This window comes from Schistocerca serialis, chromosome 2, assembly GCF_023864345.2.
Source record: "Schistocerca serialis cubense isolate TAMUIC-IGC-003099 chromosome 2, iqSchSeri2.2, whole genome shotgun sequence".
Classification (NCBI taxonomy): Eukaryota; Metazoa; Arthropoda; class Insecta; order Orthoptera; family Acrididae; genus Schistocerca; species Schistocerca serialis.
In genome coordinates, this window is record NC_064639.1 from 674336782 (window position 1) to 674353808 (window position 17027).

The window sequence follows — 17027 nt, forward strand, 5'->3', positions numbered from 1 at the left end:
GAGGTGCGGCCTAAAATTTTTCTCTCCCCTTGAATTTCGAGTCTCAAATTTCAGGTGCGGCTTAGATTCGAGTGCGGCTAAGATTCGAGTAAATACGGTAACGAGTGTAACTCTGCAGCCCAGGCTTTGTAAGATTGGTTTGGGCATTTCTGACAATGGTAAAATTCTACACACATCGCAATGACACATGTTCTGACACAGTAATAGGTTGTAAGAAACTTGTGAATTTCATCAAGTGATAAGATGGCATGTCCTTGCAAAGGCACAAATTGGCGCAAATGATACATGTGCGATAAAAGCCATGATTTAAAAAAAAAAAAAAGCCCTACATAGGTTTGCATCAACCATAGAAAATAAAATGGAAATGTTGGCATATAACATGTGGAGAAAATGTAACCCTCACTTGTCACCAAGTTTGTTACAGCAAGAACAATCACAATCTATGGAACATAGTACTCTATAGAGCCAATGTAAGATATAATGAATACAGGTTGTGTGTGGCACTGAACACATTGAATAAAGAACAGTAATAGCAGTTACAGAATAGGCCAAGCAGAAGTTACAGAATAGGCCGAGTGTAACCCTCACTTGTCACCAAGTTTGTTACAACAAGAACATCACAATCTATGGAACATAGTACTCTATAGAGCCAATGTAAGATATAATGAATACAGGTTGTGTGTGGCACTGAACACATTGAATAAAGAACAGTAATAGAAGTTACAGAATAGGCCGAGCAGTCGTTTGTGATTGCTTAAATAATACTGTTTCTTTGGCAGTTCATCAGAGTGCCAACCCAGGCCTCTATAAGTGAGCCTGTGAAATGTGTGGACACATCGTCTCTGAAATTGCGCATGTCATGAGTAAAGGTACATCAATCTCACTGGGTCCTGACCTATGTCTCTGAAAACACTGAAAGACGGCTGATATGCAACTGAGTTATTGCTTATTTAGAATTCATCTGTCTCCTGAATACACAAGCAAGATGTATTGCTGGTATTTCATTTCCTGTCTCTGTAAGGGACTGTTTTTACTTTGGTTAATTCCACCAAACAATGTCACGTTAAAACCACAATCAAGTCCAAATCTGAAGACAAGGCTGTCAATGAAATACAACACTATGCATTGGAAGCTCATTTATTACTGACACCAACATATAGCCAAAACAGAACTGACCTTCTGGACAGAGTGTGCAGCTATTTACACAAACATTAAGTATTCCTGAATATACAAATATTTCTGACTTCAGATATTTCATGAACATTATAGAAGTTGTAAATACTATACTAAACAACAAATAACTGCTGGTGGTTGAATATGGACTGGCGACACAATGTGACAGGCAATGAGGCTAACCACTACACTATAGTGCATACACAGCAGCTTGTAGCAATAGTGTCTCACAGAGGTGAGTCTAGAAGTCGGTCAGGTCAAGGGTGGGGGGCTAATGGTGGGGGGAGGGAGCGAATGGAATATCGCTTAACAAAAGGAGAGTTGGTGTCTTCCATTTAAGTAGTTTTTGGTTATTGTTTTGGAGTTCAAGATAAAAACGTGTCAAGAGAATGTATGTGCCGGGAAAATAATACGATTTGACCCAGATGTCCGGCGACTTCGAAGTTTTTGTCTGGGGTTAACAATTCAAGTGTTGGTAGGCATACCCAGCATATTTAGATTCCTTGATTATTGTATGTGGTACTCATACATTAATATACATCCAATGTATATTAATAAATAATAATATGCTCATTTTAAGTTAAATGATATTTATTGGGTTAGATAGTAAGCTATTTGCCACTCTTATTCTTTTGTTAAAATGTATTTTAAATACATTGAAACCTATGTTGCTACATAATTATAAAAAAAATTAGTGAATCTGTTGAAGTAATATATTCGCTGATTTCTGAAGTCATTTTATCCAGTGTAATATGATGCTCCATTTGGGGGGGGGGGGGGCTATAGCCCCATGGCCCCTTCCCCTTGCCACTGCCCCCTGGTGTCTCAGGAAAGTGTGTTTACTTCTACAAGAACCATCCAGAAACTGTTAAATACTCTCACACAACAAAGATGAAGACATGTGAATTCTGCACACTCGGTTCCAAAACTCCATAAACACACAATAGGTCATAGGTCATTGTACTGTGCCTCAACAGTAAAGAGACGCTTCTGAAAAGACTGACTACCAAATTAGTCAGTTCAGGATTATAAACTATTCTACGTCACTTTGTAGCCTCCACCCTCAATCACAGGTTGAATTTGAACTCGCTTTTAAATATCAGGATATTAACAGCATTCTGAAACTGAATGGCCAAAACTGGTATTAACAGTAAAATAAAATACAACTGTAATGAAGCCTGTTTTCTTTGTAAAATAAAGGTAGCGACATTTGACTGCTGGTAGAAGATCCTAGGAGTGTCTGCCCTGAGAGTGCCTCAGTCATGCAGATCATTAACATGTTTTTATTCCTATCAAAGTACTTTAATAAGTCCATTAAAACTCTGTGATGTGAATGATCTAACTCAGCTGTAACTATCAATTACAATTAAATAAAAAATGTAATCTAGGCTGTTTTATATCACTATTTTCTGTGCCACAATGCCATCTTTGTGTCAGTACCTACAGAGATGGAGTATGTGTGAAAAAACACAAAGTTTCAGTAACTCTATCTCAATCAGAGGCAGAGACCATGAGCCACAGTAACTAAGAAAGACTTAAACAACATAGTGTAACAATTTCATTGGCCATGCCACTAAAATACTGTTCTGCAGATTAATAATGTAGGCGATAGTATCAGTGTAATGGTCACAAAAATTTCTATTTTATTTATTCTTAGTGACATAACTGACAGTACTGTGCAATAGACACAGACTTTATTCCTCATCTAAAAGTAGCCGAAAAGTCTAATCCAACATAGGTTTGAAAATTCTTTGCTGCATACACATACTGTATGTCAGCTAAAGCAACTGTTAATCAGACATTTGTTGAATTTTATTAACGCATCACACCTCCACAAAGTATTTGCAGTTCCCGCCCTACATCTTAACACATGCTTTAGCACACAAGTGCAATGATTTCTGAACATGTTAAAGAGAGCTTACAAAATGTGTTTAGTCTCAGATGCCTCCACAATTTGTACAAGAATACATTCATCTCCACTGGTAAGTAGAGTGGGAAGGTCACTGGATTTGTGTAAGGAAAATGTGCTGGCCAAGGTACTGATCCACACAACCCAATAAAGGCAGCTGTGCGACATCAGAAAAAAAGAGCATTTCAGGGTGAAACAAACAAAATACTTAGCAAACATCAAAAATTGTCATGGATTTCTATAAAACCTGTGGTGTCACCGCCAGACACCACACTTGCTAGTTGGTAGCTTAAATCGGCCGCGGTCCATGTAGTACATGTCGGACCCGCGTGTCGCCACTGTGTGATCGCAGACCGAGCGCCACCACAAGGCAGGTCTCGAGATATGGACGAGAACTCGCCCCAGTTGTACGACGACTTTGCTAGCGACTACACTTACGAAGCCTTTCTCTCATTTGCCGAGAAACAGTTAGAATAGCCTTCAGCTAAGTCCATGGCTACGACCTAGAAAGGCACCATTAACCGTATCTGAAGATAGTCTTATTTGTATTATCAAGAGCGATGTACCACAAGGATAATTAAAAGTTAAGTATTCAAGGAGCTGCATACTTTTCTTGCATACCATTCACTACTCATCCTGTTCCAGAATTCACGCCCGACTGCGTTAGATAGCGTGCATTTAGGCCGCCTCTATCTACAAGGTGTTGGCACATTTACCAACACATCACTGGCGACGAGGGAAAGGGTCTTGTTCTTTCTAATTGCTTACATTTACTTGTGTCATTGCTTCGCCACAATCTCCAGATGTACTGTCCGAATTTTATCGCTTGCAGAATCAGCAGACGCAGGCGTTATTGGATGCCCTTGGACAGCTCGTCCAGGGTCAACGTGCCATTCAAACCGATGCGGCGGCCGCCGCTTCACCGCTACTGCAGCCACAACATGCAGTTGCACCGCCTTTTAGGCCCTACGACCCAGACGTAGAATCGTGAACCGAGTGGTCCTGCCAATTTGGATTCCATCTCGCCGCCTACAGAATTCAAGGTAATGAGCGGCAGCCGTTTTTTCTTTCGTGTGTAGGTGTGTCCACCTACCGTGTGATAGTGAAATTATTTCCCCGCCACGACGTGGCAACTCTGTCCTACGAGGAAATTTTGTCGGCATTGGACGCCTATTTCAAAGAAACAGTTAATGTAGTTGCAAAAAGGTATACGTTCTTTCGTACAAAACGTACGGCCGGTCAAACTAATCGGGAGTGGGTTGCAACTTTGCAAGGCCTTACTAGGGATTGTGCCTTTGAATGTGACTGTGGCCTTCCTTATTCAGATACTATGGTGCGTGATGCAATAGCACAGAACGTTTCTGATGTTCGCATACGGGAGCAAATTTTGAAACTAGTTAATCCCTCCCTTCAACAAGTGATAGACATATTGGATAGGCAAGACACACTTGACTGTGCTCAGGACTCATTTGCAACTTCGCCAGCCGTGTGTAACATTAACCGGCCCGCCGGGCGTGCTGCGCGGCCCGGTCAATTGCCCTCGCGCACGTCTGCACAGCTGCCGCCACGCTCTACACCAGGTGTGCCGCGCCAGCATACAAATGCAGTGAAATCATGCCCGCGGTGTGCTACTAGACATTCGCGTGAAAATTGCCCGTCCCGCCAAGCTATTTGCTTTTTCTGTAATGAGAAAGGACATGTTCAAAGTGTTTGCCAGAAAAAGCTCAGATCAGACACTCTTAATCATTCCAGGCCCTTTGCTTCGCGCCGGAATCAAACCAAGAATACTCAGGCTCGTGGACCTTCGCCCATGGACATTCATGTAGTTAATTCCACTCCGCCCAGTGCCACTTTCTCTAACAGTGACTGTGTTCGTCCCACAAAAAGTGTGCGCCGACGTCGCCGGAAATCACGTCAATTAGCAAGTGATTCTGTACCAGCGTCTGTTCAAATTGCACAAAACAGTCGCTCTTGTCGTCAGCAGGACAATAAACTTTTTGTAGATTTGGACTTTAATGGCAAGGTCATTCCATTCCAGCTCGATACCGGAGCTGCAGTTTCATTGCTCAATCACGACACGTACAAACAACTGGGCAAACCTCCGTTGCGTGCCGCAAATGTTCAGCTCAGTACATATTCAGGACAGAAAATTCCTGTGTTAGGACAGTGCAGCCTTCTTGCGACATCCAAGGGACAAACAAAACTTGTGTCATTTTACGTTCTTCGTTCTTCTACTGCAGTGAACTTGTTTGGTTTAGATTTATTTCAATTGTTTAACTTGTCTATTGTAAATCAGGTCCTATCAGTGAATCAGACTGTGCCTTCAGACAGTGTTTCTCGTCTGTGTGAAGAATTTGCAGACATTTTTGCACCGGGCCTTGGTTGCGCTAAGAACTATGAAGCACATTTGGAACTGAAACTAAACGCGCAACCGAAATTTTTCCGAGCGCGCAATGTTCCTCACGCATTGCATGTTGACGTCGCAAGAACATTAAACGATTTAGCATCACAAGGTGTGAGTGAATGTGCGCAATGCCTCTTCCATTTCAGCTCCGCTTCATCGCTTACGCCGTACAGGTGTTCTGTTTCTCTGGACGACGGAATGCGAACGCGCTGTTCGCCAGTTGAAATCGGCGTTGCTTTCAAATACTTGCCTTACGCCATTCGATCCCCAGAAACCCCTTTTGTTGATGGTAGATGCATCGGATTTCAGGATCGGGGCTGTGCTTGCGCACAAAGATGGGTCGCATGATCGCCCTATTGCCTTTGCGTCCAAATTGCTCTCGTCTGCGCAAAGACATTATTCACAGATAGAGAAAGAAGCTTTGGCTCTCGTGTTTGGTGTTACTAAGTTCCATGATTTCTTGTATGGTCGTCACTTTACCATCATCACAGACCACACACCTTTGACGTCGCTTTTTCATCCGAACAAGCCTGTACCTCCGCGTACAGCGCAGAAATTCATTCGCTGGTCTATTTTCCTCTCGCAGTACCGCTACGATATCTTGTATCGGTCCACTGCTAAGCACGGAAACGCCGATGCGTTGTCCCGTTTGCCTGTTGCGGCGGATAAAGCATTCGATTCTTCCGAACTTGCTTGCATGTTCATTGATGCGGAAACCGATGAAGTGGTCGAATCGTTTCCGATTGATTTTTGTCGTGTAGCTACAGCCACAGCTGCTGCCCCTGTCCTTGCTACCGTTTTGCGTTTTGTTGCTACGCAATGGCCCTTGTCAAAGTCACGGATCGAGGATCCATTGGTTCGCCGATTTTTTGCTCACAAGGAGAGACTTTTTGTTCGACGTGGTGTTTTGTTGTTGTGTTCTGATAATGATCAGTCCAGAGTCGTGGTCCCACGTTCGTTACAGTCCTCTGTTTTATGGCTTCTTCACCAAGGACATTGGGGTATAGTGCGAACGAAACAACTTGCTCGTCAGCACTGTACTTGGTTCGAATCGATGCTGCGATTACGAATATGTGTTCTTCTTGCATGGCGTGTGCCGAACAACAATCCGCACCGCCGCGGAAAGTCTTTGCATGGCCAAACGCCACTTCCCCTTGGCAACGCTTGCACATCGATTTTGCTGGTCCATTCTGGAATGCTCGATGGTTGGTTCTGGTAGATGCCTTCAGTAATTTTCCTTTTGTTGTCCGGATGTCTTCCACAACGTCCGCTGCCACCATCCACACGTTGTCTGCTATCTTTTGCATTGAAGGTCTTCCGCAGACTATTGTTTCCGACAATGGCCCACAATTCATGTCCGCAGAATTTCAGTCATTCTGCCAGGCCAATGGTATTGAACATCTGACATCCGCACCGTTTTCGACTCAGTCAAACGGTGCCGCTGAACGATTGGTCCGGACTTTCAAGTCACAGATGTTGAAATTGAAAGAGTCGCATTCTCGGGAGGACGCATTGTTGCTGTTTTTGTCATCGTATCGCTCTCAGCCCCGAGATGGTCGCTCGCCGGCTGAGTTGCTCCACGGTCGTCCTCATCAAACCTTGATGTCTTTGCTGCATCCGCCGCATCAGGTTTCTGTGCAGCGGCAGACTCCTGCTTTTGCTCCAGGCGACGTCGTATTCTATCGCAACTATCGAGGTTCACGGCGTTGGCTCGCAGGGCGCATTCTTCGCTGCCTCGGCCGCGCGATGTATTTGGTTTTGGGGGCCTCTGGTGAGGTGCGTCGGCATCTCAATCAGCTGCGCCTCTGTCGTCGCATGGGTTCTGCCGCTCCCCGTCTGCTCTCAGCGACGGTGCCGTCCAGTCAGCGCCCTGGGGACCCATCTACTGGCTCGCCTCATCCCCAGGTGTTACCGACGATGCCTTCCATTTTGCCCCATGGCGACGCATCGCCGCCACCGCAGCCTGTTCTCCCGCCGGCGCCGCCTGCATTCGACACTTCGCTGCAGCCGCCAAGTGCCTCCCTGGGTCACGCGCCGCCGATCGCTTCCCGTGACCAGCTGTCCTCCGCCATGGAACTCTTGCCCGCTCCGGACCACATGACGTCATCGCTCGTCGGATACCCCGACGCAATGGAGGTCAACCCTTCGGCCCCTTCTGTCTCTTTACGGGCGCATACACCGCATGTTGACGTGCACCCTGGAGTAGGTTTTCAGGCATTTCCTAGCTCCCCTCGGACCGAATGGCAGGGTGCGGGTGGCACAGCCTCGACTGTTGTTAGGCTCCCCACCTCATCGCATACGTCAACATGGGGTCCTCCCCACGGTGGGCGGAAGCCTTATACCACGACCATTCGCTGATTTGCGGGGGAGGAATGTGGTGTCACCGCCAGACACCACACTTGCTAGGTGGTAGCTTAAATCGGCCGCGGTCCATGTAGTACATGTCGGACCCGCATGTCGCCACTGTGTGATCGCAGACCGAGCGCCACCACAAGGCAGGTCTCGAGATACGGACGAGAACTCGCCCCAGTTGTACGACGACTTTGCTAGCGACTACACTTACAAAGCCTTTCTCTCATTTGCCGAGAGACAGTTAGAATAGCCTTCAGCTAAGTCCATGGCTACGACCTAGAAAGGCACCATTAACCGTATCTGAAGATAGTCTTATTTGTATTATCAAGAGCGATGTACCACAAGGATAATTAAAAGTTAAGTATTCAAGGAGCTGCATACTTTTCTTGCATACCATTCACTACTTATCCTGTTCCAGAATTCACGCCCGTTTGCGTTAGATAGCGTGCATTTAGGCCGCCTCTATCTACAAGGTGTTGGCACATTTACCAACACATCAAAACCTATGTTTCTTTATGTAACAGGCTGGATGAAAATAAAATATTAATCTATTTCAATGGTACGTGCTAGGAGTAAACCTACTGTCCTACAGACAATATCAAGCAATGATAAACTGTTATCACATTTTCAAATTACCAAGAGACTTAACTGATGAAGTTCTTAATTTCCATAGCCCAAGATCATCTACAATATTTTCAAACATGAAAAAGGGAAGGAGAGGCGGAAACAAGAAAAAGAAGATTTTGATGATGAAAGGCTAGAGCCTGAGAATACCTTAGTTGCAGTTAACATGTATCGCAGAACAGAATAAAAAAACTGTATACAAATGAAATAAAGACTTTTATGTCAGAAGCTTTTTTTTTTTTGAGGTGTTTAACATGCATCAGACAATTGCTCTGACACTTTCTGCACATCTACTCACCTGAGGTCTTATGGATCGCTGAAGAACACACAAGGCTCCATTTTTACCATACCCAGAAGTGGTAAATAGTTCTATATCAGGGTCTTCTATACTTGAAAATTCCTCAGAAAGAAAAGCTGGTTCACCCATCGATATGTTTCCACATGGACCTATATTAAGGAGGCTATCACAGACCTGGAATTGACACACACAGAAGAGTCAGTTTACCAATACACAATATCGTAAGTGAAACAGATCCAACATTCTCACCTCAAATGCATAGGAAGCAATATGAACTGAAGTCTGTGTTTCACTGCCATATACTTCCAGCTCATCCAGATCTCTAATATCTGCCACATCCGATGCCATCCAGTCACCTACAAAACATTATCAGAAATACACACAGATACCTGGCCCATGTGTCTTGTAGTATTTGATGTAAAATAAAATCTCATCCGCATACTGAAGAACAGTACAGCATAATGGAAAATGTTCTTTGACTGGCTATTTTCAACTGAAAGCAAAACACTTCAAAAAATTCATAAATAACTAGACACAAAATGATGCAAAATCAATGGAAATATTTAGCAGCATTATGGGGGACACTAAGAAGTACCAAATACGTAAATAAATTAAAAATGAAACATCCTACACCTGCCGCAAATTTTCTTTACTGCACACAAATGCTCAGAAAAAAAAGACAGATGCCTGTTGTTGCTGTCCACAAAGTTAAAAACTGGCTTAAATAAATCATGGATAAATAGTGATTAATGAGATCTGAGCTGTTGTAACATACTGGAAGAGCAGCAAATAAAAGTAATAAAGCACAGTGTTAGGTGACATTAAGGGCATGATAAAATATCAGAAATGACAAAGCTGAAACCCTGAAAACCAAAATGACAAACACAGGAGACAAGACAGAGAGAGAGGACAAATTAAAAAAGAAAAGTCGTAACAATCTTTGAAAATATGTAGCGAAGCATAAAGATATCAATAATATAATAATATAAGAATGGAAGTACTGAAGTGGAAATATCATACAATGTATATGGTGGAGGTAATTCCACCACAAGTTCTCTTGAACCTGCACAAGCACGAAAGGTTGTTTGGAGGGAAAGGCAATGTTCGATTTTGGTTTACTGGGAGAATTGTAGGAAAGCGAAGTTCAACAATAAAGGAGATCATGTACAGATCACTTGTGTGACTCATTCTTGAGTACTGCTTGAGAATTTGTTTTCTGCACCAGGACGGATTAAAGGAAGACATAAGGCAATTCCAAGAAGTGCTGTTAGATTTGGTACCATTAGATTCAATCAATGGGAAGAAAGATGACAGTTCTTTTTGCAAAACATTATTGAGATAGTTTACAGAACTGACATTTGTGACAGGCTACTGAACAATTCTACATCCACCAACGAACATTTCGTATATGGACCATGAAGATAAGATACAAGAAATCAGGGCTTGCATGGAAGCATATACAGGTAGACAGACTTTTTCTCTTTTCACTTTCATGTTGCCTTCAAATTAAGTTTCACATTTCAGGCTTACACAATAAAAGTCACTCTGAGAGTAAATTTCATTTCCATAGAAGTGATTGTTACAGCTTTTCCAGGCTTTATTGCCTTGCCTCTCTGATCAAGACTTATACAACTGATCTAATGAGCTATTTTCAGAGCGCGCACAGCCACAACAAAAGCACACATAGCTGAAATTTAGCTACCGACAATATCTGCAGTAATGGTTAGGGGCATCCTGATCCTTTCCCAATTTGGATTGGTATATGGAAGTTATATTGTATGAAAAACAAGAATTACTTATGTCCTTTATTTTCTTCTTTCTTAAAACATTTCTTCATTTTTTCCCAGGTGGTTTCTTTCTAGATGCTCAGTAGAAAGAAATACGTATGTCAGTGGCTTGTGAGATGCACATGTGGAAAAAGTTAAGGAAAAGAATGCTGCACGCACAATCACATATAAACCCTCCACTGCAATGCATGGGTACTGTCAGAAAGATAAGCACTCTATCTCAGTATTTGGATCTTGCAAAGGTGCTTTAACCACCCATGTAATTTTTGGCATGAAAATAAACACCAGTTACACTTCTTCAATACATCATAGCTATATCCCCTTCACAACTTAACTTTTCCATTACCTTTTTGTCATTTTTTAAAAAATGTAATTTAGCTTTTCCGTTACCCAGTTGCTCATTTTTAATACAATTAAGTAACTTTTCAAATTTCCGGTGAAAGTCTTACTTTGTCAATCACATCCACCTCTTTCCTCCTCACCCCATCTGGTAAGTCTCCCCTGACGCGTGGTTCTGGGTGACTTTCCTGAAATATACCCGTTTTCCTAGACCTCTACAGTTCTTTTCCTTCATCCCTCTTCCTTCCCCTTCAACCCCTCTGTCTGAAGAAGGAGCCTAATTAAATTTTTCTCTTATGTGTGTGTTCTGCTGCTGCTGCTTGGTGAGTAAATTTTTTATCTGTCTTTTTATCTAATTTTTATTTTGCCAAAAATTAATTGTTTCCATTGTTCCATCTACCTCTTTGTATTCTTCCTCTTGCTCTGCCTCCTCAAAATATTTTTTTCTTGTGATAGTGTTATCTCTCATGTTTTCTACCTTTCCAATCCTCCATGTGTCCTTCCCACCTTGGCTGTCCATCTTCATTTAACCATCCAATGTGTTATCCTATTTATGCTCACATCTTGTCCTCTTTTCTACACTAAGCTATATAATGGTTCATTTCTTCCTTTCCTGTCTGGTAGCCACTGCACACTTTACATTGTTGTTTGGTTATCATCCCTATGGTTAGTTTGATGCAGTTCTATTTTCCTGTCAGCTGCAACATACCCTCTTCATTTCTGCTAACTGCTGAATCCTGCCTCATCAACAATCTGCCTTATATATTCATATCTATCCTTCTACATTCCCTTTCATTACAGTTTCCTGAAATAACTCATGTTGTAATACGAGGGCTATTCACAAAGTACATTACGTTTTGGAATTAAAAATAAATAAAGTATTGGAAAATTTTTTATTATATACAGATGAAAGCCACACTTAAATACTACTTTTCTACATAGTTGCCATTTAAATTAAGGCACTTATCGTAGCGATGGACGAGCTTGGAAATTCCTTCGTCATAAAATTCGCCCGCCTGCGCCTTCAACCACGTCGTTACCTCTTCTTGAAGCTGTGCGTCGTTATCAAAACGCTGCATAGCCAACCACTCCTTCATTGCTGGGAATAAGTGGAAGTCGCTCGGTGCCAGGTCGGGGCTGTAGGGCGGATGAGGAAACAACTCCCACTTAAAAGATTCGAGAACTTGACGAGTGGCATTTGCCGTGTGGGCCCGGGCGTTGTCGTGAATCAGCAAGATCTTTGAGACCAACTTTCCCCTGAGCTTGTTTTGTATTGCTCTTCTGAGGTTGTGCAGAGTTTGGCAATACCTTTGAGAGTTTATTGTTGTGCCTCTTTCCAGGAAATCCACAAAAATCACACCTTTTAAATCCCAAAAGACTGTCGCCACGTGGTTGAAGGTGCAGGCGGCCGAATTTTACGACTAAGGAATTTCCAAGCTCGTCCATCGCTACAATAAGTGCCTTAATTTAAATGGCAACTATGTAGAAAAGTAGTATTTAAGTGTGGCTTTCATCTGTATATAATAAAAAAAATTTCCAATACTTTATTTGTTTTTAATTCCAAAACGTAATGTACTTTGTGGATAGCCCTCGTATGTACCAAACCACTTCACAAGGGTATGCTTCAAAGAAATTACTGACTGGCTTTAATAAATTCAAGAAACATATTTTATTAACAAAAAATATATTTCTTACAAAATTTGATGTTTATTTTATTTCTCTCGATATTCATTCATTATTTCCACTTTTGTCATACCCATCCATGAGCTTCACACTTCCTGTCATTGTCGGCTGTGAAAATTTAATTAAGCAAGTTGTACACTTCATTCTTCACCTTGACATTTCTTTCAAGATGTCTCCCACCAGGAATTCTTTGAGATCCTTGAATAAGTGTCTTGCATGATTTAATTTTTCACTTGATTCTTCATGTCATCCACTGTTGAACATTCACACCATTCCTCAGATTTATATTGTTCATACCTGTGTCACCATACAATCCCTTTAGCTGAAACCAACAGCACAATGCAAATGCACAACAGGCCGTTACTTCCTGGGTTACCCTCATATATCTTCAATTCATTACATTCCTTTTCTTGTTGATTTGTTGCAGACCATCTTAACTCCCCAGTTGATCAAGTCATCTGATTTTCATCAGATTACAAAGTAACTAAAACATTTAATTTTGGTCTTCCCCATTGTTTATGTTTCATATCTAGAGAGATTTGTTCCGAACATACATTTTCATGAGTCATTTCTGGTCTTGTGCTTATGTTTTTGCCTGTCAGCAGCTCTTCCTTTTAATAGAAAACTGTTTTGCCTCATGCAGCATTTCTTGTATTATCCATCTTTATCTATTCAACTACAGCAAAAGAGCAAAGTTTGACATCTCTTCAAGAGTCTCTAATTGAAGTCTAACATTTTACACTTTGGTAGCTAGATCGTGACTATAAAAATGACATGAATTCCTGAACTTATAATATTCTTTCTGGAATGTACTTTCACTCTGCAGAGGGTTTGAGGTACTGACAAAAATGATTCAACGAGAGCGGGTTGCAAGTTGTGCATGGATAGCTCAGTCAGTAGAGCATCTGCCTGCAAAAGGCAAAGGTCTCAGGTTCGAGTCCCATTCAGCACACAGTTTTAATCCACCAGAAAGTTATAACAGTCTTGATTTCCAACTCATTATTGGAGAAAACAATTTAGTCTATCACGACTTACATAACTTTCCATAATTAATTAATGGCCCAGATCCCACAGTTAATCATGGATACAGCCTTTGAGTAGCCAGCTGACAGAAGTTATCATTTATAAATAAGGACAGTAAATATTATTAATCATGCAAACATAAAAGTCACACACACTCATGCAAATTAATGCTACATTTGCTGCTAAGACAACAATGACATGTTTGTGCCATGCATCCATTAGTTGCATCAACATGAAATAGCATAGTCTGACCACTGATGAAATTGTTCACAAGTTACTTGATGACTTTGGAAACAGTGACACTTAATTTTTGGAAGATACTGTTGTAAATGATTCTGAGGAAAAAACAAACTATGTTCTGAAAGAAACTATAGAGCATTCACATAAAGAGACTTTGGAATTAAATATCTGATATTTTACTGAAAGGGCTTTCAGTATGTAATTCCAAAGTGATGTTATTTTGTAATATGATTATTTGTTGCATAATTAGAAGAAGACTGTGGATGTCCACACAATTCAGCAACAAGCAGCATTATTCCACTGTATATTATGACTGAAGAGTGTGGAAGACCACGGACAAGGGTAAGGGTGAGAACTCCACATTTTGACTCTGAGAAAGGCTGATGGTCCACTGACTGTATGCCACACCCATATTCTTCATGATTATCTGGGCAGATGAGGTTGTATCTGGGATTTCTCTGTTTATGCAGATGAGAGGTCTGACACAGTGACTATCATGAAGACATTGCTTTTGAGGAATATACAAGAAAATCTACAGTGGGATAAAAGATACAGAACTTCAGAGACATGAGCAAATCTGTCATTGTATAAGAAATATCTTAGCACTGTGTTGGGAGGAATAGCAAAATGTAAGCACAAGGCAAACTGCAAAAATGGGCACCTCTACTGACAGAAAAACAGGGAGAAGTCAAAACCAATCAGTTTGGTGGATTATAAGCAAAATTAGTTGAGTGTTGACTTGTCTGACCAGCGGACTGAGTGTCTGAGAATCATCAAACTGTGAAGTGATGGAGGAAGTAGGCTTTCCACATAATTCTGAGTTTGACAGTAAACCCTTGGACACTGTAGGACAAATTCAAAGGAAAACACCAAACAATTTCCCAGTTCATGTAAACCACCTGTAGACATGCAAGTCTTGCAAGGGCCGCAGGAGAGTTTGAAAGGTAGGAAACGAGATACTGGCAAAAGTAAAGCTGTGAGGACATGTCATGAGTCGTGCTTGAGTAGCTCAGTTGCTAGAGCACTTGCTGCAAAAGGCGAAGGTCCGAAGTTCGAGTCACGGTCCCGCACACTGTTTTGTACTGCCAGGAAGTTTCATATTAGTGCACACTCCACCTCAGAGAGAAAATTTCATTCTGGAAACATCCCCCAGACTGTAGCTGAGCTATGTCTCCGCTATATCCATTCTACCAGAAGTGCTAGTCTTGCAAGGTCTGCAAGAGAGCTTCTGCGAAGTTTGGAAGGTAGGAGATGAGGTACTGGTAGAAGTAAAGTTGTGAGGACAGGTCATGAGTTGTGTTTGGGTAGCTCAGTTGGTACAGCACTTTCCCACAAAAGGCAAAGGTCCCGAGCTTGAGTCTTAGTCCCGCACACAGTTTTAATCTGCCAGAAGTTTCATCTGTAGAAATTTTGCTGAGAAGATATCTCTACCTGGTACTCCAGAACACTTCAGACTATCAACTGGAAACCAATTTTTGAAAAAATCAAGACAGAAACACAGAGGAAACAAACACAATGTGCAGTGTACTAACAAAGAGGCAAGAAGCTGACTGAAAAAGAAGCAACCAAAGTGGTGAATGCAAAGTCCCATCGGGTAAATTAGGCAATTCATGAAACTGTTTCCTACAACATTCCCAAATATGATTATTATACACAAACAAACAGTATGTTCATATTAATTATGTGGGCATCCACGGCCAGAGTCAGCTGACACGTAAGTTTTGTACCACATCATAATGTAAAAAAGTATACTGGAGAAACCAAATTACATGGTATGATACTCAGTAAACTTTTATGTCACACAGTATGCTTCATTATTAAACACTTCCATGCAAAAGAAACATCTGATTAGTGGAAAATTCCGTGAATGTCCATTTGATCAATTTTTCCTTCTACAAAAACAGTGTTATAAAGAAATCACTTTATGAAAGTTAATATTGTATTCAGGATCAAAGTATTACATACTACCTTAAATTAGGAAGTCTCTGTTTTTTGAAATTTGTAAATGTTACTACTGTACTACTGACTTTCAAGGACTAATAAATCTTTAAATATGGGGAAAAACAGTTAGGTTTTCCTGCTGGGTTTGTATGGAACTGTTCAGTAAAAAATGTTTGTAATAATCTATGCTGTGCTCTTATGCATAAGATACCAAATTTGAGCAATTTGTAAATATAAGAGAAAGCTGCTATGTTATCAGATTGGCATGAAGAAATGACAATGGTATTAATTAATTTTGTTTCTCTTTTGTTGGTAAAAATTAGATTTTGTTTCTATAACTTTTAAAGGTAGTTGTATTATGTACAGTTCCAAAGAGAGAAGCTAAAACTGCACACAATCATAAAATTCTTAGTTCTGAATGGTCTACATAACAAAAATTCATCTAAAGGTGATGAGCATTTACAAGAAGACTGCTCCTTCATTTCCTAAAGCTAGGAACTATGTGCTGCCCTGCAACTGAAAATGATCCCTCTAAAAGACATCTCAAAACTGCACTCACCGATGAAGAAGTGCAGAACATGGTCTAGGAAATTCTTGATTCAAAGTTTATGAAACTGGTGACTCATATATCAGAAGAAAGAGTACCATATATTTATTAAACAGGAAACACCTTCCTGATGTTCTGGAAATTATCTTAAAGTATTGTAAATTTATGTAAAAAGTTAATTACAAGACAGTTGTGTGCACAATGCACCCTAACATTTGTCAAACGCTGACCATCAGCAAATGAAAAAATTAATGTATCATCAAGATTTGAACCAACTTAAGGAGAATTATAGTGATTTCTTACAATATAAGTGAGTCATGGGTCTCCCACTACATGCCAGAAATGTAACATAAGGTAGAGGAGAGTGACTCTGCACAAAAAGCAAGTAAGACATACCAGTACTCTGTGGAACACAAAAATGATTTTATTTATGTCTTACCTTGCAAAGGGCAAAAAATACTTTTAAATACCCCGTATAACAGAAATTTTCAGGAGTGACTAGATGAAAAAATATGCAAGAAATAGATCTGATTTGGTAAAAAAAAAAAAAAAAAAAAAAAAAAAAAAGCATCACGTCATGTCAAGAGCATGAAACATGTTAACATGTTATGGCAATGTGAAAACTGAAGAATTTGAAGAACGACACTTATTCACCCTTTCTCCTATGAACTCCCTTCCCCTGGTCTTCCACTTATTCTCATATTTAG

The 17027-nt window shown here is 41.0% G+C and overlaps 1 protein-coding gene across 3 annotated transcripts in view; it reads right to left on the bottom strand.

Moving 5' to 3' along the window:
* The window catches only part of LOC126457766 (cleavage and polyadenylation specificity factor subunit 1), a 296801-nt gene that overhangs the window by 200125 nt on the left and 79649 nt on the right, over nt 1–17027 (bottom strand). For all 3 annotated transcript variants that reach the window (XM_050094330.1, XM_050094331.1, XM_050094332.1), the window contains 2 exons: nt 9010–9116; nt 8761–8934 (listed from right to left, as the gene is read on the bottom strand). In XM_050094330.1, coding sequence (XP_049950287.1) covers nt 8761–8934; nt 9010–9116 — 281 coding nt within the window. The remainder of the gene's footprint in view (nt 1–8760; nt 8935–9009; nt 9117–17027) is intronic.